The 26,633-nt window shown below is 39.7% G+C and overlaps 1 protein-coding gene across 1 annotated transcript in view; it reads left to right on the top strand.

Moving 5' to 3' along the window:
- Window positions 1–26,633, top strand: part of LOC126161888 (anoctamin-4-like) — a 312,156-nt gene that overhangs the window by 83,278 nt on the left and 202,245 nt on the right. The window contains exon 5 of the mRNA XM_049918028.1: window positions 21,449–21,547. Within this exon, the coding sequence (XP_049773985.1) occupies window positions 21,449–21,547 (99 nt within the window). The remainder of the gene's footprint in view (window positions 1–21,448; window positions 21,548–26,633) is intronic.

Genomic DNA, 26,633 nt, shown 5'->3' with positions numbered 1-26,633 from the left:
CAACATGTTATTCAACCAATTGTCATCTTCCACCATGTTTTGAAATGCCCACACCGCAAATGCCCTCCACTTCACTAAATCGCCAGGTAACAGTTCATGATGTCGATGGATTTTGTATGGATAGAATCGGAGAGTACACTTAAGTGCCAACCAAACAGTAGTGTATGGAAACTAGATGAGCTGTGTTTTTTCCAAGATTAAAGCTATTTCATTTGTGTAAAACCATCTAATGATTTTAACAATTTTTTATTACTCTAACATCTTTCTACATCTTCTTTCTTAACTAGGAACTAAACCCAGCATGTGCAGAACCATACATGTCATAAAAATTTAATTTCTTCAATAGAGTACCTTGAATGAGACACTGAAATCCTTTCAGTAACTTGCAGAAGATCCCAGCTAGTGGTATCTTATCGTTTAAAATTTTTATTGTGTGCCCAGTGAAAATATGAACAGCTACCATAGCAGGGTATCCCTTTTGAAATACAGATTGTAATTGAGTAGGTATTCCGTTACTACGCAGGCTGGTGACTGTACTTGAGTACATTAACTTCTCAAAAATTTTGGAAACTCTTGTACGGAATGACACTCACCAATGGTTATTACATCTGTGGACTCACAAAAAGAGTCTTAATAATGATGTATTTCAGTCTGTGAAAACACCCTAAATTAATGACATATTACACAAGTGACTGACAACATTACATATTATGGTTTCACAACTTTATAATGTGTTGCTGATACTATTATCAACACGGTAAGTACTTTTGCTTTTAAAGATTGCATGATTCTTCCTTGTTTTGGATGGGGAAGTGTGAGAATTTTTCAATTTGCTTTGCTTTCTTTTTCTTCTGAAATTATTTTCTCAACTGATTATAAAAAAAATATCAGCCGCATATGAACTGTCTATTGTAATGCCTGGGTACTTGCTTTTGAAGCTGCAGGGGAGATTACAAGTAACACCAACATTTATTAGGGAGTGAAAACAGTTGTATTAAGTGTCACATATTATGTACACAAGGTAAAAAATGACAGTGCATGGACGGAGCTGTCATTTGTACTCAGATGATTCATGTGAAAAGGTTTCCAGAGTGATTATGGACATACAACAAGAATTAACTGACTTTGAATTCAGAATGATAGTTGTAACTAGAAACATGGAACATTGCATTTCAGAAATTGTTAGGGAATTCAGTATCTGAAATCCACAGTGTGAAGAGTGTGCCAAGAATACCAAATTTCAGGCATTACCTCTCACCATGGACGACATAGTGGTCTACAGCCTCCACTTAACAACTGAGACCAGTGGCATTTGCATAGAGTTGTCAGTGCTAACAGACAAGCAACACTCCATGAAATAATTGCAGAAACCAAAATGGAATGTATGACAAACAGATCCTTTAGGACAGTGCAGCAAAATTCAATGTTAATGGACTATGGCAGCAAATGAGAGATGTGAGTGCCTTTGCTAACAGCATGACATCACCTGCAGTGCCTCTCCTTGGCTCTTGACCATTTTGGTTGGACTCTTTGTTATATCCTAGCCAGTAATGCCAACCGAGCCCGCTGCCAAAAGGTTGGCAGCATCAAAGTCCGGACACCGTCCGCATAAGCAGCGCCAGCGATACAGGAAATCGCCGCAAGTCTGCGCGCGCCACCGCTGGCTTCTGGCTTCTTAAGCGCTGGAGTCGCGAGCGCTAGGTCAGTTCTGTATTCGCCGCTCAGTTGTATACTCGCCACCGATTTGTGTACTTGCTAGTCAGTTGTGTGTTCATCACAGCAGAGTTGTTGTTTGTCGTCAGCCGACGCTGACCTAGCCGCTCCGACTCGAACTAGACAGATTTCTGTAGACACGGAGTTCACTACTGTGTTTCTGTATCTTCGTTAATAAAGATAAGTACCGACTTTTATTTAATCAGAGTGTTTGGGTTTTCATCTTTCTGTTCACTGTTCCAGCGGACCGGTCGGCCCGCTATTAAAAGTGTGGCGGTGACTTCGTAAGCCGTTTCTACAGCGAAGTGTTTGTCACTACGAACGCCGCCACAAAACTCTTGACAACTGGAAAACTGAGGCCTGATCAAATGAGTCCCAGTTTCAGTTTGTGAAAGCTGATGGTAGGGTTTGAGTGTGGTGCAGACCCCACAACACCACGGGTCCAAGTTGTCAACAACACTGTGCAAGCAGCTGGTGGCTCCATCATGATGTTATGGGCAGTGTTAACATGGAATGGTCTGGGTCGGATACTTGGTGACCATCTGCAGCCATTCATGGACTTCATGTTCCCAAACAACTGTGGAATTTTTGTAAATGATAATGCACCATGTCACTGGGCCATAATTATTCACAACTGATTTGAAGAACATTCTGGGCAGTTTGAGTGAATGATTTGATCAACTAGTTTTCTGACATGAATCCCATCAAACACTTATGGGACATGAAACTTCCTGGCAGATTAAAACTGTGTGCCGGACTGAGACTCAAACTCGGGACCTTTGCCTTTCACAGGTAAGTGCTATACCAACTGAGCTACCCAAGCACGACTCACGCCACATCTTCACAGCTTTAATTCCACCAGTATCTCGTCTCCTACCTCCCCAACTTCACAGAAGCTCTCCTGTGAACCTTGCAGAACTAGCACTCCTGGAAGAAAGGATATTGTGGAGACATGGCTTAGCCACAACCTAGGGGATGTTTCTAGAATGAAATTTTCACTCTACAGCGGAGTGTGCGCTGATATGAAACTTCCTGGCAGATTAAAACTGTGTGCTGGACCAAGATTCGAACTCAGGTTGTTTGCCTTTTGCGGGCAAGTGCTCTACCAACTGAGCTACCCAAGCACGACTCACACCCCATCCTCACATCTTTAATTCCGCCAGCTTTAATTTACTTATGGGACATAATTGAGAGGTTAGTTCATCCTCAAAATCCTGCTTCAGCAACATCTTCACAATTATGGATGGCTGTAGAGACAGCATGGCTCAGTATTTCTGCAGGCGACTCCCAATGACTTGTTGAGACCATGCCACATCAAGTTGCTGCATTACACTGATAAAATGAGGTCTGACACAATATTAGGAGGTATCCCATGACTTTTACCACCTCAGTACATGTGCTTTACTACCTTAACTCAAATTTTACATGTATGGACTAAAATTCAGTTCTTAAACTTGACGAAATTATTAAAATCACAGAAATACTGGATGTGTAGCCAGTATTTAGCAATAGGTGATGCAAGTCTGATAACTGAAGACCAAAGCAGACATTAATAATCCCTTTTTTATTTTTTATTTTTAACAATGTTATTTTTGTGATCTCTTAACCATGATTCTGTATGCAGCCATATTACGGAATGCTGCATGACATTATGTGTCGTGGATTGTCATGTCATTTGAGTTAACTTCCTGTAAATGTTGAAGCTATGAGTCATGTTTTCTGGTCTATTGTAAGGTCCAGAAAATGGATTGTATGATTGGTTTCATACTCAATTGTCAACTGAACTTTTCATTTAATCTATTGAAGAAGACACATATCTTATTTAATTCTTCCTTGCTTACATTAAAAAGCATAAGATGTTATGAATATAACTATAGTGTTAAATTATTTTATTAATGATGGGAATTTTGATGCTAAAAATTTGTTTTGTAAGGTGTCAATCAAAATATAAAGTATTGTGACACGCTTGATTCCATGGCTAGACCATCATGCTGATATTAAGTTTTGTTTTGAATCTAGGCAATCATGCTGCTGCTAACTTTCATTTTCAATATTAAACTAATTGCAAAAGGGGACAAATTGAGACAGATCCATGCTGATGATCTTTCTGTCCATGCCAGCAATGTTCAAGAAATCAGGCAAATGTTAAACTGCTACAAGAAATAGCACAGAAAATCAGCCTTGGAGTATTATTTGAACAAGTAGAGGTTATACTAACTGATCCACCACTTGCAAACAAAATTACAGTAGAGGTTCAGAAAATCAAAATTGTTGATAAATTTAAATATTTTGGTGAAATCATAACATACCATCTAATTGAGAAACCAGTGTGGCAAAAAAAGATTTAGAAAACTGAACAAAGCAAGTCACATTACCATAAACTCATAATAACAATAAAAGTCTATCTGCAGCTGCAAAATTAAAACATTATAAAACAGTAACACAACCAAAAATGACATATGCTGCAGAAATCATCTTCAAAGCAACTAATACAGCAGAAATTGACAAAATACTCAAGAGAGTATTATAATACCAGAAAACAGAATTAATAAGAGAATACTAGAAAAATTGTGAAATGGAAAGAACAACATTAAATGGATCACATAAATTAAGGAAGGTAAAAGAACTTCAAATTGCCTTAGATGACCTTGTCACAAGTTGGTGGGTTTTTAGACTTGTGAACTCAACATTGTGTTCTAGTCACAGCGAGCATTAGATATGAATGAATGTGTGGGTTGAATTAATTCTGTATTTTGTTAAATAGCTTGCTTTCATATTCAACATGATAACCAGAAAATGCAATGTACATACTAACACAAAAGTGTAAACAATCAAGTTTTCCTAGGAAACCAGTTGAATTAATAAACAAGGAAATCAAAAAACATCAACAGTATTAAAGTCATGGAAATCCATGCTGCAGCAAGGACAAGGCATTGCACAGCACTCCTCACAGCCAGTGCATAAAAAGTGAGCCTGCCAAATGATCAGCTGATCATCTGACGTGTGCTGTGGCTGTCGCTTGTCGCTACACAGTCCTCTTCGGGATATCAGAGCATCGTCCATGATTGATGCTTGGAGCACTATCCATGAATTGTGCAGGGAAGTATACCAGTTGTCCAGAATGCATTTGCTGTTGAGTCAATGTTGGTGTAGGTTCTGATGGATGCTGCTTAATGATAGGCAGAGGTTTTGTCTGGTTTTGTGGAACATGTGGATGTCAAGATTCTTGTATGAGAAATGCTAACTTCACTCTGACAATGGAGAAAGTGTTAATCTTGCCATTTACCAGGGTTTCAAATGTTTACTCACCTCTCTTAAAGATGCTATGTGGACCATTGTAAGATGGTGTCAGTGGCAGTGGAGTCAGTAGCGGTGGTGTCAGTGGTGAGTCCTTTCTCTGGGGTGGATGTTGAATTCTGGTGTATTAGTGTTGTGCATCAGAAAAGCACGTGAATTGATGACCTCACTGGGAAGCTGTAGTATTTCCCCACATACTGGGTCTGATGGTGAAGCTACCATCTCCTGTTTGCCCATGTTGTGTCGGCCTAGCAAAACTAATGCTAAGGCAGATGTACATTGTGAGTCATGGCATGTTAGTGTGGCTTTAAGCAACCAGTACAAGTGTTCAGCCATTCCATTACTGGTAGGGTGGTTACTTGTTTGTTGTGTGGTGCACTGCACTGTAAAATTTGCTCAATTGGGAAAACAGATTGGATTTGAGCTACCATCCTCTGTCCATCATTATGTTTGGTGGACAACCAAAATGAGAGATCCAGTGTGAAACAAATTCAGTGGCTAGTGTCTCAGCTGAAATGTTATCCATTGGAACAGCTTCTGGCCAGCACATGGAATGGTCTGTTACTGCCAGTAGTATGGAATGGTCTGTTACTGCCAGTAGGTAAAGTTTTCCTTCTGAAGGAGACAGTGGAGATACAACATTAATATGAAGGTCTGTAAATTGTGCTGTCATGTCTGGAAAATCACCTACCAGTGCTTGAATGTGACAAGGTATCTTGCTATGCTTGCATTGTACACATGTGCGAGCCTATGTTTGACAGTCTTTTTGTATCCCAGGCCACACAAAACTGCTAGCTATTAGCTTAACTATTGTGTTCACACTGGGGTGGCATAGCTTTAAACGACTGGCTTGCAGAATGCTGAAGGAATAAACAGACGAATTTTACCATTTGAAACCTCACAGTATAACTTGGCATTCAAGGCTGGAATTCACCAGGCTCAAGTTGAAGAGTAAATGTGGTATCTTTTACAAAATCCTGAAGTTCCCAGTAAGAATCTTCAGCTTGGACTTGCTATGTAAAATCATCTGTCTTCATGAAACAATGGAAACTCCAGGTAGGAATATCAACAATGGAGGAAAAGACAGATTATTACTTACCAGAAAGAAGACATATTAAGTTACTGGCAAGCACAATTAAAAGACACTTACATAAAGCTTTCAGCCACAGCCTTCATCAAAAATAAATAAATAAATAAATAAATAAAATACACACCATTCATATACACGAGCAAGCACACTTCATCCTCACATGACTGCCAAATCCAGCATCTCAGGCCTGAGATGCTGGAGTTGGTGGTCATATGTGCATGAGATGTGCTTGCTTGTGTGTATGAATGACATGTGTCTCTTTTTTAGTGATGGACACTGTGGCTGAAAGCTTTATATTAGTGTCTTTTGTGTCTGTCTGTAACCTAACGTGTCTTCCTTATGGTAAGTAGCAATCTGTCTTTTCCTACATTGTCAACTATCTGCTCACCTAGGAGAGGCAGTCTTGCCACTGCATTGTCAATTCCTGATACATGCCTTGCATAATTTGTGAAATACACTAATGAATTCCAGTTGATTGTATTGTCTGTTTTGTCTTAGGGAACATTGGTCATTATTTTGCTGAAAGGCATAGGGTAGGGGTTTATAGTCTGTACAAATGATGAAATCCTTCACTTCCAACTGTGTAGAAAATATTTAATGGGCTCATAAACTGCCAGCAATTTGCAATTATACACACTCCATTGTTGCTGAGCTGGACAGAGTTATCATGAAAAGAATTTATTTATTTTATTTATTTATTTTATTTATCCATCTGTTGACAATAAATATTGTATGGATGTGAGTGTCTGCCACACCTCATCTACATACTGCTGCACTGTAGCACTGATTGCTGTTTGGGTAGTTTCTACTATGATTGTGAGAGATGCTACTAAGGCCGGATGTGCAAGGACTGTATTTGCTATACTTTTCTTATATGCTTAGAACACATTTTTCGCTGACTCTGTCCACTTCACTGCCATTTTGCCTTTAACCTTAGGACCAGCTAAAGCTGTGATGTGATGTTCATTGAGTTCTGCCACAAGAGGTAGGTGATATCAACAGATGTTAAGAACTCCAAGGAATCTTTGCAATTCCTTCACAATTTCAGGCAGTGGAATACTTAAAAAAAAAGCATTGACTTCCTCTGGTAATGGCACTGATCTAGCTAATGATATGAGCTGGCCTAAAAAGATAATCTTTGCCTGGCCAGAAACACACTTTGAGGTATTCAACACTACTCTATAATTGTCAACGCACTTAAATACCTCATCAGGTGCTGTTTATGTTCCTCTGGGGTTGCTGAAAAAATGAATATAACATCAGGATCCGCAAAGCAATACCGCAAGCATTGTAAAACTGAAACTATAAATCTGTTAAATGTCAGGGCAGCATTTCTTAATCTGATGTCATAAACAGGCTTTAAATAGACCAAATGTTGTTATAATAGCTATTTTCAGAATATCTATTTCAGCTGTGACCTCACACAAAGGAAGAAAGAAAATATCTGAAAGAATGAAGAAATATTAGGCGGCCAGAAGAGTAAAATACCCTTTGTATAATAATAAATTATAATAATTGTTGTATAACCACTATATCATTAAACTGTCTTATGACCTGAATTGTATTAATGAATAATAACAATTTCTTGCATATTTCACTAGAGTGGTCCAGTGAAGACTAGAAGATAAATAATAATTATAAGTCTGTTATTGTAGAGGTTTAAAGTGTCTGCAGAAGCCAGGTGATATTAATTTTGCGATTGCCTGTCAGGATTCGTATGTAGTAGTTTCATCATTCTCCAGTGTGTATGTAGTTTTCCAAATTTTTAGTGTCACCTGGCAACTTTTTAAGTTAACTATTTACCTCACTGAGTTGCCTGATTTATGGAATTTTGGTTGGCATCTTATAGTTGATGACTGTGAGCTCATATTGATTAGGTCCTGTTTCTTCAATGAAGAAAACGCAGGAACTGGTCTTTAACTTATGTTTAATTTGCTTTTGGAAATTCTGTATGAGATCTTTGTTCAATTAAGTAAACTGATTTTTTTGCCTACTGTGCTGAAGTATAATTTCTGTGATATTGCATTCATCTACATTTACACTGATGGATTGATCCATTTCTGACCATTTCTTATTACAGCATTGATGTTGACCTGTGTAGCTGAGTGGTAACGTGTTTACCTACCATGCAGCAGGCCTGGGTTCGATTCCTGGTTGGATTGGAGAGTTTTCTCCACTCGTGGACTGGGTGTTGTGGTGTCATCATCCTTTCATCATCACCAAAACACAACTCACCCTATGTGACAATGCCTGAAATAAGACTTGCAACTCAATGGCCAAACTTCCTTGGATGGGGCCTCCTGGCCATCAATGCCACATGATCATTTCATTTCATTTTACAGCACTGATATTATAAATGTTATTAAAACATTTCTGTGCTCTTGAATCTTGTGTAACTTCTATGGTGATATTTGTAATTAAGTTGTCAAGTACTAGACCTTAATTTAGAAGCTTTAGTTTCTTTTTAATAAATGTGATATCCATCAAATTTACAAATAGTAGCAGTACCTAGATATTTTTCTCACTTGTTTGGCAACTTTTCAAGTGTTTTCATGTTTCTATGGATATGAGTGTATTAATTTTCTTTTCATGAGTTGCCTTACTTGTAGTTTCAGCGAACTCCTTTAGTTTATTGTTTGAGATAAACTTCAACTTTTTAAATTTTTTTTTTTTAATACTGTGAATAGGCCATCTGAGGACCACATTCCAATTTCATTCCTTCATTCTTTTCTAATCTTCCAGTATGCTTTCATCTGTTCACTGTGTTTCTTCTTTCTGTCTTCAGACCATTTTGACCCAGCTTTTTAGCAACCCTGCCTTGGAATTCTTCCATTTTTAATACTTTTTCCCAAAAGGCTTCTCTGTTGTTTGTCTTCTGTTTCTATACTGTTTCTCTATAATTCCTTTTTTACTTCACTGACCCACAAATATTTCAAAGTCTTATTAGTTAATCTACTGTCTTGCATTCAAAATAAATTCTTCTTTTCTCATTATGTCTGAAATATTTCAGCATTACTTTGTAATTTCTTACCTTCTGCTGTGTATTGTGGTCATAATGTTTTCCTTATAATTTACCTTTCTAGTACTTCTAATTTATCTAAATTATGGTTTGATTCCAGGCATTGACTTGCATATAGGTGTTCTGGCTTCACTACTATTTGTAATGCCTTATTTTTGCATTTTTGGATAGGTGCTTTTTATGGTAAAGATCTTTGGTGATACAATATCCTCTCCGCATTTTATGCAGCCTTTCCTCTATTGTAGATTTTTCCAAGGCATTTTCTTGGCTTATCTCCCCTACACATTTGAATTTGCTTACCCTCTCTATTTGGTCAGTATCTGTTTTCAGGAATTTTGTAGCATCATTAATGTTTGGACCTTCCTTTCCTAAAACCACTTTGATATTCACCTGAATGACTTTATTGTTGCTTCTATCCTGCTTAATAAAATCTTGAAAAATATTTTATATGCTACTGGCAATAAAGATATTGCTCTCTAATTGTGTACACCCTGTTTATTACCTTTTTGTGGTGTGGATGTATCAAGGCAACATTCCATTCCTCTGTGATTTTTTTCTGTTTTCCAGATTTCTTCAAAGAGTAAATTTGCTCCTTTGCTATATTTGTCAACAACCACTTCAAAAGTTCAGCTGTAATAGAATTTTCTCCACTAGTTTGTTGTTTTTGAGAGTTTTAATTGTTTCTTCAATTTCTTCTATAGTTGGTGGTAAGTCTTCTTCCAAATTCTCATTAATATTTGAGAATTCCAATTTATGACTTGATTCAGGACAGTTCAGAAGCTGATGAAAATAACTTGCTAGTATTTCATAATTTACAGTATTGCTTAACCCAATTTTACTGTTTTCATTTTTGAAATAGACATTTGGAGTTTGGTATCCCTTTAATTTTTTCATAAAAGTTTGTTAAAAGTCACGAGCATAATTTTTTACAAAATTTTTGTCTGTTTTCAAAAGTTTCTCCTTTTCAAAGGCTCATCTGGTATTTCTGATTAACGTGGCTGTTTCCTTTGTTTAGTGTTCAAATTGATCATAATATTCAGTTTTCTTCAAGCATTTCCATTTTTCCCCCTTTTTAGCCCTCACTGCTTAAGCTTGTTCACATATTTCATTCCACCATATTTTCCTTTTATTTTTTATTGACCCAAATATTTTCTGTGCAGCATTATCAATTGCTTTGGATATTTCTTACAAGTTGCCATGTTTAGACACTTTGACTTCATCTTGATAATTTTTAACTGATTCTTTTGTCGGAGTAAGTCTGTCTGTATTATGTTTTATTGACCTTTGTAACTTTCTTTGTTCTTTATTAGGCAGGAGTTTGACTTCAATTTTAGAGGGATAATGATCAGACTCGAAGTCACCATTCCTTACTACTTGCACATTCATAATTTCCATTGTACTTCTTTAGAAATAGCCACATGATTTATCTGAAATTCTCCTAACATTGGGTTGGGAGATATCCACATTTTCGTTTTTCTTGGAAGTTTCTTAAAGAAGTTGACATTGGTTTCAGGTGAGAGCTTAAATAAAAACTGATTAACCTCATACCATCTGTGTTGTTTCTTCTATGAGCTGGATATTGTCTTACTACATTTCTAAATTTCTTTTCTGTGCCTATTTGTGCATTATAATCGTCTAATAGTAATATGGTGTTCATCTTTGGTATTTTAGGTATTTCAGTTTCCAAAAGATCCCAGAATTCCTCTTTTTTGTGAATGTTCCCCATTATTTTCATTTCTTAGTCCAAAGCCATTAACAAGTGCATGTATCTTGTTTTTGCATTTAACTGATATGAAAGATATTCTCTCTGAGGTAGATTTAAATACTGTTACATTTCATATTATAGTTTTATGAACACAGAAAGCTGTACCCAATAATGGCAACTGATACGTAATTTTTATTGGTGGTGTACCTTTGAAAATTCTGCAGTTACAATTATCTATTACATTTTCATCTAGGAACCTTGTTGTATAAATTGCTAAAATTTGAATTTCTTTTTATAAGTACTTCCATTTCTTTTTGTTAACCAGTCTTGATTAGATAAATTACATTCAAAGTGCATACAGAGAATTTCTTTTTGAATTTTATTTTAGAAAGATTCCAAGATTGCTCCAATTCTACCTTCTAACTGCAGTTGTTGGGGTTCTCCAGAACTCTTCATCCCAATGCTTTGCATGACGCAGTGGTGGATTTAAGTCTTGAGTTATCACCTGGGGTAGTGCATTCATTTTGCGGACTTTCCGTACTGCAATTGAAATTGTATTACATACAAAATAAGGAATTGAATTCCAAGATAAGATTGGATTGTTAGTCCGAAATTCGATTTTTTATTTTTACTGTACTTGAAATTGGTTCTGTGCTCAGATATTGTTCTTGCATTCATCTGTTTGCCTAGATACCATGTTGTTATTTTGTACCTGGTATGTTTATACCCACTGTCTCCAACTGTAACATAGCTACATCTACATCTACATCTACATTTATACTCCACAAGCCACCCAACAGTGTGTGGCAGAGGACACTTTACGTGCCACTGTCATTACCTCCCTTTGCTGTACCAGTCATGTATGGTTCGTGGGAAGAACGACTGCCCGAAAGCCTCCATGTGCGCTCGAATCTCTCTAATTTTGCATTCGTAATCTCCTCGGGATGTATAAGTAGGGGGAAGCAATATATTCGATACCTCATCCAGAAACGCACCCTCTCGAAACCTGGACAGCAAGCTACACCACGATGCAGAGCACCTCTCTTGCAGAGTCTGCCACTTGAGTTTGCTAAACATCTCCATAACGCTATCATGCTTACCAAGTAACCCTGTGACGAAACGCGCCGCTCTTCTTTGGATCTTCTCTATCTCCTCTGTCAACCTGACCTGGTAAGGATCTCACACTCATGAGCAATACTGAAGTATAGGTCGAACGAGTGTTTTGTAAGCCACCTTCTTTGTTGATGGACTACGTTTTCTAGACTCTCCCAATGAATCTCAAACTGGCACCCGCCTTACCAACAATTAATTTTATATGATAATTCCACTTCAAATCGTTCCATACGCATACTCCCAGATATTTTACAGAAGTAACTGCTACCAGTGTTTTTTCTGTTATCATATAATCATACAATAAAGAATCCTTCTTTCTAAGTGTTCGCAATACATTACATTTGTCTATATTAAGGGTCAGTTGCCACTCCCTGCACCAAGTGCCTATCCGCTGCAGATCTTCATGCATTTCGCTGCAATTTTCTAATGCTGCAACTTCTCTGTATACTACAGCATCGTCCACGAAAATCCGCATGGAACTTCTGACACTATCTACTAGGTCATTTATATATACTGCGAAAAGCAATGGTCCCATAACACTCCCCTGTGACATCCCAGAGGTTGCTTTAATGTCTGTAGACATCTCTCCATTGAGAACAACATGCTGTGTTCTGTTTGCTAAAAACTCTTCAATCCAGCCACACAGCTGGTCTGATATTCCATAGGCTCTTACTTTGTTTATCAGGCAACAGTGCGTAACTGTATCGAATGCCTTCCGGAAGTCAAGGAAAGTGGCATCTACCTGGGAGCCTGTATCTAATATTTTGGGTCTCATGAACAAATAAAGTGAGTTGCGTCTCACACGATTGCTGTTTCCGGAATCCATGTTGGTTCCTACAGAGTAGATTCTGGGTTTCCATAAATGACATGATACGGAAGCAAAAACATGTTCTAAAATTCTACAACAGATCGATGTCAGAGATATAGGTCTATAGTTTTGGCCATCTGCTCAATGACCCTTCTTGAAGACTGGGACTAACTGTGCTCTTTTCCAATCATTTGGAACCTTCCGTTCCTCTAGAGACTTGTGGTACATGGCTGTTAGAAGGGGGGCAAGTTCTTTCGTGTACTCCGTGTAGAATCGAACTGGTATCCCATCAGGTCCAGTGGACTTTCCTCTGTTGAGTGATTTCAGTTACTTTTCTATTCCTTGGACACTTATTTCGATGTCAGCCATTTTTTCGTTTGTGCGAGGATTTAGAGAAGGAACTGCAGTGCAGTCTTCCTCTGTGAAACAGCTTTGGAAAAAGGTGTTTAGTATTTCAGCTTTATGCGTGTCATCCTCTGTTTCAATGCCATCATCATCCCAGAGTGTCTGAATATGCTGTTTTGAGCCACTTACTGATTTAACGTAAGACCAGAACTTCCTAGGATTTTCTGTCAAATCGGTACATAGAATTTTACTTTTGAATTCACTGAACGCTTCATGCATAGCCCTCCTTACGCTAACTTTGACATTGTTTAGCTTCTGTTTATCTGAGAAGTTTTGGCTGCGTTTAAACTTGCAGTGAAGCTCTCTTTGCTTTCGCAGTAATTTTCTAACTTTGTTGTTGAACCACGGTGGGTTTTTCCCATCCCTCACAGTTTTACTCAGCATGTACTTGTCTAAAACGCATTTTACGATTGCCTTCAACTTTTTCCACAAACACTCAACATTGTCAGTGTCGGAACAGAAATTTTCGTTTTGATCTGTTAGGTAGTCTGAAATCTGCCGTCTATTACTCTTGCCAAACAGATAAACCTTCCTCCCTTTTTTTATATTCTTATTTACTTGCATATTCAGGGATGCTGCAGCAGCCCTATGATCACTGATTCCCTGTCCTGCACTTACAGAGTCGAAAAGTTCAGGTCTGTTTGTTATCAGTAGGTCCAAGATGTTATCTCCATGAGTCAGTTCTCTGTTTAATTGCTTGAGGTAATTTTTGGATAGTGCACTCAGTATAGTGTCACTCAATGCTCTGTCCCTACCACCCGTCCTAAACATCTGAGTGTCCCGGTCTATACCTGGTAAATTGAAATCTCCACCTAAGACTATAACATGCTGAGAAAATTTATGTGAAATGTATTCCAGATTTTTTCTCAGTTGTTCTGTTACTAATGCTGCTGAGTTGGGAGGTCGGTAAAAGGAGCCAATTATTAACCTAGCTCGGTTGTTGAGTGTAACCTCCACCCATAATAATTCACAGGAACTATCCACTTCTATTTCACTACAGGATAAACTACTACTAACAGCGACAAACACGCCACCACTGGTTGCATGCAGTCTATCCATTCTAAACACCATCTGTGCCTTTGTAAAAATTTTGGCAGAATTTATCTCTGGCTTCAGCCATCTTTCCGTACCTATATCGATTTCAGCTTTGGTGCTTTCTATCAGTGCTTGAAGTTCTGTTACTTTACCAACGCAGCTTCGACAGTTTACAATTACAATACTGATTGCTGCTTGGTCCCCGCATGTCCGACTTTGCCCTGCACCCTTTCAGGCTGTTGCCCTTTCTGTACTTTCCCGAGGCCATCTAACCCAAAAAACCACCCAGTCACGTCACACAACCCCTGCTATCCACGTAGCCACCTGCTGTGTGTAGTGGACTCCTGACCTATTCAGCGCAACCTGAAACCCTACCACCCTATGGCACAAGTTGAGGAATCTGCAGCCCACACGGTCGCAGAACCGTCTCAGTCTCTGATTCAGACCCTCCACTCGGCTCTGTACCAAAGGTCCACAGTCAGTCCTGTCAACGATGCTGCAGATGGTGAGCTCTGCTTTCATCCTGCTAGCAAGACTGGCAATCTTCACCAAATCAGATAGCCGCCGGAAGCCAGAGATGATTTCCTCCGATCCATAGCAACACACATCATTGGTGCCGACATGAATGACCATCTGCAGATGGGTGCACCCTGTACCCTTCATGGCATCTGGTAGGACCCTTTCCACATCTGGAATGACTCCCCCGGTATGCACATGGAGTGCACATTGGTTTCTTCCCCTCTCTTGTTGCCATATACTTAAGGGGCACCATTACGCACCTGACGTTGGAGCTCCCAACTACCAGCTGGGGTCAGTGTCTCTTATTATGGTGTACAATTTGCTATTGTTGTATTGTTTGTTACTTGTCCTAGTTTGTCATTTAACTTGTCTCAGTAGATTGTTTTATCTATAAATCTTTTGAACGCAGTACAGTTACTACTACAGTGTTCACGTTGGTCTATAGTTTAGTTGCTATGTTTCCTGCCAGGTATGGATGTGTCTCTGCATTCAGGACAGTAATCTTATTGCATCATATACACTGACCAGCCTTGGCTAGGTTATTTGTTGATGCTGTACCCTCCTCTTCTTCCCATCTAACTATGCCAGGAAATCCACTTGTGTTGTTCCTCAACTTGCAGCAAATCTATATTTCTTCAGTTTCCATGGTTTTCTCTACTTATCTCCCCCTCTTCAAGCATTTTCATCATGATTACCTCCATTGCTCTTATCTAAAAGTTGTCTGTCAATGATAGTGAAGTCTGATGTTAAATTCTGATCAGTGTGTTGTCCTAAAGTTCTGTCACTAACACAAGTGTCATATTTCAAGTCCCGTGCTTTATAAAATGTATAGTGTATGATTCACAACTATAGAAATCCTGCTTTTAGGAAGTCTACAAAGGCCATTATATTTTTCCTTATTATTTGCCAGTGTTAAAATATTGTAGTGACTTTTTAGCTAACAAGTCATCCCATTTTTCAGCATTGACAATGTTGAGAATGACAAATGCTGGAAGGCCCATGCTCTCCACCAGTCTTACATCACTACCTACTGTGATACGAGGTTTGGAGTGTGTGCAGCTTTTACACATTGCCCATTATACGGAATAATTAGCCTGATGGTACTAGTACATCCTTGGACAGCAGTCATTTATCTTGTTGGTGTGCAGACCAATAAAGTGTATTTTTTTTTTGTGAAGTGTACCATCTACTAAGTACCTGCAAAGTGGTGACCTCAATGAAAGAATCATGGAACAGTTATAACAGCAACAAGAACAAATGGAAAAACTGTGGCAGCAATTATAGCACCAGGAACAACTGACGCAACAACAGCAGCAACTACTGTGCAATTAGCAGCAGCAGCAGCATGTAGAAGAAGTTGTAACATTGCAGTAGTGACACCAGGCACAGCTATGAATATGGCATGAAGCAGAGGGATCACCTACAGCGGCGCAACTCTGAGGATTTCTGCTGTCACACAACCAGAAAGTGCATGTCTGGTCTCCTGGCATCGCCTGCCAGCTGCTGTCCAGTGGACAACACCAGTTCTACCTGCACCTCAGGGGAGACCCTGCCTGCACTTCCAAGTCCAGTATGTCTTACTACGTGTTGCCACCCACTGGGACTGTCTCAGTAGCACCTGTGAACCACGTGGCATTTAAAGCTGCAGCTCTCTGGACAGATTGTCCATAACTATGGTTCACACACATCAAAAGCCATTTAGCCACCACGAGGATAATGCAAGACTCCACCAAATATACAAATATGGTGGTACTAGTAGACAACCGTTCCACCAGTGAGGGTAGCAACATAATCACAAACTGGCCTCTCTCTGGAAAGTACAAGTTACTACAAAAAGAGCTCATGCAGTAGCTTTCCCTCTCTAACAACCAATGGTTAGGATGTTGCGCAAGAAGGAAATTGGTGGCAGGAAGCCTTAACAGTTCCTGCGACATCTCCACACCTTGGCCGGACCAGACATTCTGGAGTCACTTCTACACTCCATATGGATATCTTGCCTGTCAGAGATGCATTACACCCTGCTTTCAGTAATACAAGAGGCAAACATGAGCTCCATGGCAGAGATCACAGGCATAGTATCTGAGACCACCACTCAGCAAATGTTAACTACATCATCTGCCTGAAACAGAGATGAAATGACATAGCAGCTTGCAGCATTTTGTGTATGAACAATAAGGCCACATGCCATCACATAAGCAATGCAGCGTGCACTCCTCACTCATGCCAGACAGGAACAAGTGTTTTTATTGTCGTTGTTTTGGTGACAGAGCATGTAGGTGCAGACAGTTGTTTTCCTGGGCGGGAAACACTAGCAGCAGCCTCCCACACCAAGTGGGCAAGCACCAGCCTGGGCAACTATCATGATGTTTATGATGTTTATTGGCAACAGACAAGACCACTAAGCAGCAGATTCTGGTAGATACCAGCTCATGTGTATGTGTGCTCCCAGGTGCCTACTATGGTAACTGTGACCTATAGCAAATTATGATGTAGCAGCTCCAAATGGTTCACTCAGAGCTACAGATGAACACATGACTTTAAATTTGAATGTTGGTCTTTGAAAGTCATAGAAGTGGTGATTTATAGTTGTAAACATGACCAGCCTTGTCATTGAACTGGATTTCTTGTCATTCTGTGACCTCATCCTACTTTTAATGAATGCTGCCATTTTGGACTGTGTCACATCTTTGAAGGTTGCATCCCAACCCACACAGTGCAGCTGTCCATTGGTATTATTCCTAGCCACACTGCCGCCATGGATACATCTGCTAAATGAGCTTCTGTAGTCACATGACCCACCAGAGTGCCATCATTGCAATGCCACTGGATAACACCATTTTCTCGCTGTTGGGCCTAGTAAAAGCCAAGAACCAAATACTTGTGGCAACAGACGACATCCATAAAACTGCAATAACTATGCTCTTTGGACTATTTGAATTCCCATATGTGTCATATTTCCTGTAGTAAATGGCACAAACTTTTCAGCACTTTATTGATGAAGTTCTGCAGGGACAAGGTATCTGCTATGCATACATAGATGATGTGTTGGTGGCATCATCATCCTCAGATGAACATGAAAGACATCACTGCATAGTTTTCTGAAGGTTTGAAGACTATGGAATCCAGATTCCTGGGATTTCAAGTTCCATGACCAATGCATATCCATTACCTGTGGGCACCAGTGTACTTGCATCTTACTCAGCCCCAAAAATAATGTGTAACAATATTTACCATTGTTTTTACCTCAAGCTACTGATACCCAGGCATCATTCCATGCTGTCTTCACCAGGCCCGAAGAGCATGATTCAATGCCTATCACTTAGACTGAAGAACTACAGGCAGCATTTGAAGGCTGCCAGACATGCCTTGAGTAAGCCACCCTCCTCACACATCCAATCGTAGATGTCCCACTAATGATTTCATCAGATGCCTCATCCCATGCTTTCAGTGCCATGCTACACCAGAATGTAGGTTGGCACTGGCAGCCTATGGGTAGCTTCTCCAAGATCATAGAGAATCAGTGATCTTGGTCACCATTCTGTACAGAACTGTTTGCTACCTATGAAGCATTTAGATATTTCTGATTCAGAGTAGAAGGGCATACCTTCACTATACATAAAGACCAATAACCACTGAGTTTACATTTCCACACCCATGTAATAACTATCCCCCAGTGCAAATCAACCAATTAAATTTTATTTCACAATTTCAACTGACATTCAGCATGTAAGCAGTTTGAAGAACATTACCAGTGAAATTCTGTGCAGAGTAGAAAGCACTTCCACATCTGTGGTTTTTGCCAAGCTAGCAGCAGTGCAAAATGATGAGGAGAAATTGAAGGACCAACTGCATTGTGAGATGGTCCTGCACTTGCATCATATGCCACTGCCAGACACTAAGGAGATGATATACTGTGAAGAGTCAGCAGGCCTACAGCAGCCATATGTGCCTGCCCTTCTACAGTGCCAGGTTTTCAATTCACTACATGGACTCAGCCATCCAGGAACCTGTACTATGAGGGCATTAGTAATTCAGTGTCTTGTGTAGCCTGGCATACAGAAGGAATACCTTACATGGACTCAGACCTATATCCCCTGCCAGAAGTTCAAGGAAACATGGTGCGTAGGAGCTCCACTTGGAAGTTTTGACGTCCCAGAAACACACTTCTCAAACATCAGTGTGGGCACTCACAGTCACATGTAACTACTGGTGCTGCCTCAGTGTGGTTGATGACAGATTCACCAGATGGCTGGAGGTGTTCCGATTAGAAACACAAACTGCTGAGAACGTGGTATGTGCAATCACATATGTTTGGGCATCACCAGAAAATTACTTCTGACCAGGGTCAGCAATAGTAGAAGAAATATTTCATGAAATGGTCCATCTGTACATGGAATACATGACAAGGACTTCATCATATCATGCAACTGCAAATGGCATTATGGAGCATCTACACTATTTCATGAAGGCCACTGTAACATGTTGCACCATGGATTCATGGATTGACACCCTCTAGGTAGTGCTGTCAGGACAGCTCAGTGCATTAAAAGAAAACCTTCAACCCTCTCCAGCGGACCTGGTATATGGCAAACCTCTGTATCCATCAAGAGAGTTTTTCAAACAACAAACTGTCCCCCCTCTGCACTTCTCAAGGTTTCCTTGTGGATCTCTGGAGGCCTAGAAGTCATGATGCTGGGTGGAAGTCCATGACATGAGAAACAGTCTACTTTTGTTTTCAAAGACCTGGCATTGCCAAAGTACACTTTACTCTGACATGGCACACTATGCTTACCACTGGAGCTGCCTTTCCAAGGCCAATCCACAGTTACAGAATGAAATGATGGGACACTCACTCTCCACATTAAAATGGTAGAGACAGTAGTGTCCATTGACCAGTGCAAGCCAGCATATCTAAGTCCAGAAGACACTGCCACCGTACACAGAACACTCGCTATGCCACATCCACCAGCAACACAGTGTCATCCAGAATAGAGCAGCCCACCTGGAAACTGACCAGCCACTGCTCACTCTAATCAATTCATTCCCTTCTGGTTAAAAGAGTTCAGTAATAAAAAGAGCCTAAACTTCAATTTCTTAAGTACTTTTGTCTCAGAATAACCCGACATACAAAAGTATAATGATATTGGTCAGGAAATGGAGTTGTAGATTGTCTGTAAACTGGCTGTTATGTGAAGATCCAACTAATGTATATGTTTACCTTAACTTGATGTTGGAACAGTGGCTCAGGTCTTTGTTCAGTTTTACTGCTGGGGGATGATTTGCAGAGAAGTCCACATTTTTATCATGTTTCTGTGAAGATATTTAGCTGTTGTAAATAATGTCAAGTTCCATTATTGATAATGATAATTAATAGTCATGATGAAAATAATTTTGGTCAGAAACTAAACTCTTGCTTTCTTTCTCATAAGTTGTATATTCTTCCCAAAATTGATGATTAATGTACCGGTAATACAAATCTCCATTCACAAGATGAAGTTACACTTTTACATTAATTAATGAATTCCATTTTTACCCATCTCAAATAACGTGCAACTTCTCCCAGTATCAAACACAGATGTACTGACTTTCTTTAATTAACTTACAAAGATGGTCCACTACAAAGGTACTAAGAGTTTAATGCATGTTGGAAATATTGATTTATGATAACAGTTATGCAAATGCCTATATGTTACTCATAAATACATTTCCTAATATATGAAAGATTAGGTAATTATTTTTTATATCTTGTGCATTGTCAGAAATTCAATTCAGTTCAAATATGGCAAATATAGTGAGATACGGACATTTAATATATAAAATAATAATAAAGACAGAATTTCAATTGCTATAGTAATCATAATAGTCATAATATACATGAAAATTCCCTTTCTGAATGTAAGCCACACAAATATTGGAGAAACAGTAACTAAAGAGAGATAATATTGAGAGCTCCTAATCACACATCTGTTTTGCCATCAGCCACTGGATGAAATTCACAAAGCCGAAGCTTCCTTTGACCACCCAGATGCAACAGTCACCTCACAACACCAGCCAACCAACCAACATGCAGAAACTCGTTACAGACAAAAACTGCGGTTCTGTGTCAACCTGGCTGTCATTTCTTAGCTCGAGTTAGTTATTTTTTTTTTCTTTTCCCTGGAGGATATGATGATGCAACCTCAGCTCATAGGTCACTCCCCACCTCACTGTTGTCAACATCATCATGAACTACAAATTCCAGAAATACCACACTCTTCAGCAGACAGTACATCAATATCTGCTGCAGCATGAGGATTTGAGAGTGTGAGGCTGTCAGATGTGCATTACACAAAATAACTAGTGTAATGGTACTAGTACATTCTGTGATAGCATTTATTTTTCAAATGGTGTACTGACCAGTGAAGTGCCTTATCGTTATATTTACTAAGTACCTATAACATCATTTTTAGTGAAAAAATATATTCTGACAACTTCTTGATTCATAAAGAATTCCATATTGTTAATTCATCCTTGGTTCAATCTGTTCAGCAATAACCATTATAAAACATTGCATCTGATTTCCTTGAGGGAAATGTCTCTGCCATTATTTGGTACTTTTTTGTTTGTTCTGTTATATAATTCCACAAAAACACATTTTTCTTCCTGTCCATAGGTTTCTTCCTGCAGGTGGAATTTAAATTTGATGTGCTTTTCACCAATCCTTTGGAAAATTCAATGCTGATGAATTGTTTTAATTTTTTGCAGATGGCTTTTGACCAGAAAACATTCTTTCTCAAAATCCACATTCCATGGAAAGCCTTGACAAGATATGCAGAAGTAATGAATTTGAAAATGCCTACTAAGGTATGTAAACTCTGAAAAAATGAAAAATAAAAAGAAAGCTGTGTTTATACTGTAACCTCATGATCTTAAATAAACCAGGGAATCATTATAGTTCAGCATTTCATCTTGTAATCACATAGATAAACTAAAATAAAAAATTAAATAAACAAAATTATGTAGCATTGCATATATTTGTTTCTTTAACTATTAACACTTTATGGAGTGAGTGGATGAAAATTTTCCATTAAGTGAATATGCAAATAAAAGTGTTTAGCACCTTTGAAAGTTTTATTACTATCGATGTTTTCAGATTGTATGAAGGGCCACAATCAAGTATAATATTCATCATGTAGTACAAGATAATAACAAACTGTTGAAGATCATCAATCCTTGGTTTACAAAATGAAAATTACTGTGTATTAGAAAGCTTTTTTATCACATTAATATGCAGTTTTATTGCAGGGTCTCAAATATGTGGCCAGAATGCCAAGATCTGTGAACAGGGTCTCTCATAGTAGGAACAGAGTCTCTCATTGTAGTTTCCTGGTAATTAGACAAATGAAATGAAAAACAATAAAATTTGTGGTTTTGCAATTTGCTGTAAATATTTCTGCTTGTGTGAGTTTTACTTATGGATGATCAGAGAATATTATTTACACAGACAAGGCATACTGCCTTACCAACACTTTGACCATCTTGTAATTTTTTTAAATATTGTGTCACTTTGACCATCTTGTAATTTTTTTTAATATTGTGTATTTCAGCATTAGGTCATACAAGTGTTATCACTTCCAGTTATAGACATATTACCAAGTCATCAGATGATTTTGCATCATAGCAGATCAAAAATAATTGTTTAAAAGGCTTTGTTGTGGTAGCGACTTTGTTCATTTAACCCCGATGTGGGTATTTTTTTGGCTAGTAAACATTTAATGCCCTTCAAGCCTAGTCAAATAGGAACATAATCACAGATGTCAAGATATTAATCTATGCCTCCTGCTTTATCTCTGCATTTCTCAAAAAAGAGAACCAAAAGCTGTTTCATTACTACCTACACCATCCATTAAAAAATCTCCAAAATTGCTTTTATTATTGGCATAGAGCTGACGTCAGTGCAGTAAATACTGTGGCAGCTTGAACTAACAACTGCAAATTACAGATGTGGATTTTACTGGTCATTTGTGGAATGGGTCTCTCATGGTTTGCCAATATCAAGGAAGTTGAAAGAAGTTGTGAATGGGATGTGTGAGTTGAATAATAACCCAAAGAAGGACTTTTCTGAGAGTTTCACATGTAGTTGTATGAACATTGCATGCATTGTACTCATCTTCTTCTTTTCTTCTTCTTCTTCATTTCTCTCTCTCTCTCTCTCTCTCTCTCTCTTTTTGACTGATGGAATATCTTAAAATGTTCTCTAAAGAAAACAAAAACTCTGCCTATTTGGCTTATACATTTTATCTTATACATCCCTAACTTTGAGCATTTATCATATATTATCTTATCTTATGCAGTAATTTATGTTGAAGTCAATTGTCAGAAAGAAACCCTTTTTGTCAAGTATTTTTTGATCTGGTATGAAGTTTTTTCTTCATTTTTTTGTTAGGGTCCCTTTTTATGCTTGCTTGCCCTAGTCTAAAAGCAGCTTCATTTATCAGTTATTCCATATGGTCTCTTGAATGTAAACATGCAACTGCCAGACACTAGTTTATTATTCACAGATCAAGTCAGCAGGAGGACATCACATGTTCTGCTTCTAGCACATGTTTAGTTCATCTACGTAAGTAATTAAGTATATTTAAAAAGAAAGATGATGAGACTTACCGAACAAAAGCGCTGGCAGGTCGATAGACACACAAACAAACACAAACATACACACAAAATTCTAGCTTTCGCAACCAACGGTTGCCTCGTCAGGAAAGAGGGAAGGAGAAGGAAAGACAAAAGGATATGGGTTTTAAGGGAGAGGGTAAGGAGTCATTCCAATCCCGGGAGCGGAAAGACTTACCTTAGGGGGAAAAAAGGACAGGTATACACTCGCACACACACACATATCCATCCACACATACACAGACACAAGCAGACATTTGTAAAGGCAAAGAGTTTGGGCAGAGATGTCAGTCGGGACGGAAGTACAGAGGCAAAGATGATGTTGAAAGACAGGTGAGGTATGAGCAGCGGCAGATTGAAATTAGAAATTAGCGGAGATTGAGGCCTGGCGGATAGCGAGAAGAGAGGATATGCTGAAGGGCAAGTTCCCATCTCCGGAGTTCTGACAGGTTGGTGTTAGTGGGAAGTATCCAGATAACCCGGACGGTGTAACACTGTGCCAAGATGTGCTGGCCGTGCACCAAGGCATGTTTAGCCACAGGGTGATACTCATTACCAACAAACACTGTCTGCCTGTGTCCATTCATGCGAATGGACAGTTTGTTGCTGGTCATTCCCACATAGAACACTTTACAGTGTAGGCAGGTCAGTTGGTAAATCACGTGGGTGCTTTCACAAGTGGCTCTGCCTTTGATCGTGTACACCTTCCGGGTTACAGGACTGGAATAGGTGGTGGTGGGATGGTGCATGGGACAGGTTTTACACCGGGGGCGGTTACAGGGGTAGGAGCCAGAGGGTAGGGAAGGTGGTTTGGGGATTTCATAGGGATGAACTAAGAGGTTACGAAGGTTAGATGGACGACGGAAAGACACTCTTGGTGGAGTGGGAAGGATTTCATGAAGGATGGATCTCATTTCAGGGCAGGATTTGAAGAAGTCTTATCCCTGCTGGAGAGCCACATTGGGAATCTGATCCAGTCCCGGAAAGTATCCTGTCACAAGTGGGGCACTTTTGGGGTTCTTCTGTGGAAGGTTCCGGGTTTGAGGAGATGAGGAAGTGGCTCTGGTTATTTGCTTCTGTACCAGGTCGGGAGGGTAGTTGCGGGATGCGAAAGCTGTTTTCAGGTTGTTGGTGTAATGGTTCAAGGATTCCGGACTGGAGCAGATTCGTTTGCCACGAAGACCTAGGCTGTAGGGAAGGGACCGTTTGATGTGGAATGGGTGGCAGCTGTCATAATGGAGGTACTGTTGCTTGTTGGTGGGTTTGATGTGGACCGACGTGTGAAGCTGGCCGTTGGACAGGTGGAGGTCAACGTCAAGGAAAGTGGCATGGGATTTAGAGTAGGACCAGGTGAATCTGATGGAGCCAAAGGAGTTGAGGTTGGAGAGGAAATTCTGGAGTTCTTCTTCAGAGTACGGGTGTAGGACAGTAAATCTTTGACAAGGGCTGTTTGGTTAAATCTGGGAGTGGGGCTAAAGGTGAGGCCTTTGGATAGGACAGAGGTTTCAGATTGGGAGAGAGGTTTGGAGGAGAGGTTAACTACTGAATTGGGGTGTTGTGGTTCCAGATTGTGTTGATTGGAATTTTGAGGTTTTGGAGGGAGTGGAGCTGGAAGTGGGAGATTGAGTAGATGGGAGAGACTGGGTTTGTGTGCAATGAGAGGAGGTTGAGGTTTGCTGGAAAGGTTGTGAAGGGTGAGTGAGTTGCCTTTCCGGAGGTGTGAAACCAGGAGATTGGATAGTTTTTTAAGGTGGAGGGTGGCATGCTGTTCTAATTTGCGGTTGGCCTGTAGGAGGATGCTCTGAACAACTGGTGTGGATGTGGGAGAGGAAAGATTGAGGACTTTTATTAGGGACAGGAGTTGATGGGTGTGTTGATTGGCTGAGTGGATGTGTAGGTGAAGGATTAGGTGGGTGAGGGCAATGGATTGTTCGGTTTGGAACTGGTATAGGGACTGATGGAAAGAAGGGTTGCAGCCAGAGATGGGAACTTTAAGTGTGAGGCCTTTGGGGGTGATGCCAAATGTCAGACAAGCCTGAGAAAATAAAATATGGGAGTGTAATCTGGCTAGGGCGAAGGCATGTTTGCGGAGGGAATGTAAATAAAACTTAATGGGGTCGTTGTGGAGGTGCTGTGAGGGTGACATGGTACTAGAAGGTGGAAAGTGGAACACGAGGCTGAAATGAAAACGAAAATAAATATAAAAATATATGGGGAGAGATAAAGGTAAAACTAGAAAGCAAATGGAGATCTGGTGTGAAAAAAGGCGAAAAAGGGTTGGTTAGAGCTGGGCTATGTTGATCCTGTGGTGAACTTGTGTAGGTAGATAATGATGTGCATAAAGGTTAGGTGGTTGTGTAGCCGCCAAAACACGTTAAAGGGTGGAGAAATACGGGAAAATTTCGAAAAAACTACGTGAGGATGTATTAAAAGGGTGGTTTGGTGGTGGCAGATTATGGAAATGAAGCTAACACTTGTCTGATGAAGAAATAATGACGTTAAAACCTGTGGGAAGCGGCTAAAAATGATCGATGATGTGAGAAAAACGGAAATGGAAATAAAGCAAAAGATATTAAAACTAGCCGAAAAGGTTGTTTAAAGGGAACAGCCATGGGTACCAGGATGGCCCCCTCGTACGCCAACCTATTCATGGGTCGCTTAGAGGAAGCCTTCTTGGTTACCCAGGCCTGCCAACCAAAGTTTGGTACAGATTTATTGATGACATTTTCATGATCTGGACTCACAGTGAAGAAGAACTCCAGAATTTCCTCTCCAACCTCAACTCCTTTGGTTCCATCAGATTCACCTGGTCCTACTCTAAATCCCATGCCACTTTCCTTGACGTTGACCTCCACCTGTCCAACGGCCACCTTCACACGTCCGTCCACATCAAACCCACCAACAAGCAACAGTACCTCCATTATGACAGTTGCCACCCATTCCACATCAAACGGTCCCTTCCCTACAGCCTAGGTCTTCATGGCAAACGAATCTGCTCCAGTCCGGAATCCTTGAACCATTACACCAACAACCTGAAAACATCTTTTGCATCCCGTAACTACCCTCCCGACCTGGTACAGAAGCAAATAACCAGAGCCACTTCCTCATCTCCTCAAACCCGGAACCTTCCACAGAAGAACCCCAAAAGTGCCCCACTTGTGACAGGATACTTTCCGGGACTGGATCAGATTCTCAATGTGGCTCTCCACCAGGGATACGACTTCCTCAAATCCTGCCCTGAAATGAGATCCATCCTTCATGAAATCCTCCCCACTCCACT

The sequence above is a fragment of the Schistocerca cancellata genome, chromosome 2, assembly GCF_023864275.1.
Source record: "Schistocerca cancellata isolate TAMUIC-IGC-003103 chromosome 2, iqSchCanc2.1, whole genome shotgun sequence".
In the NCBI taxonomy this organism is placed as follows: Eukaryota; Metazoa; Arthropoda; class Insecta; order Orthoptera; family Acrididae; genus Schistocerca; species Schistocerca cancellata.
The sequence above is the reverse complement of the archived record's forward strand: the minus strand, read 5'-3'. Positions and strand labels throughout refer to the sequence as shown.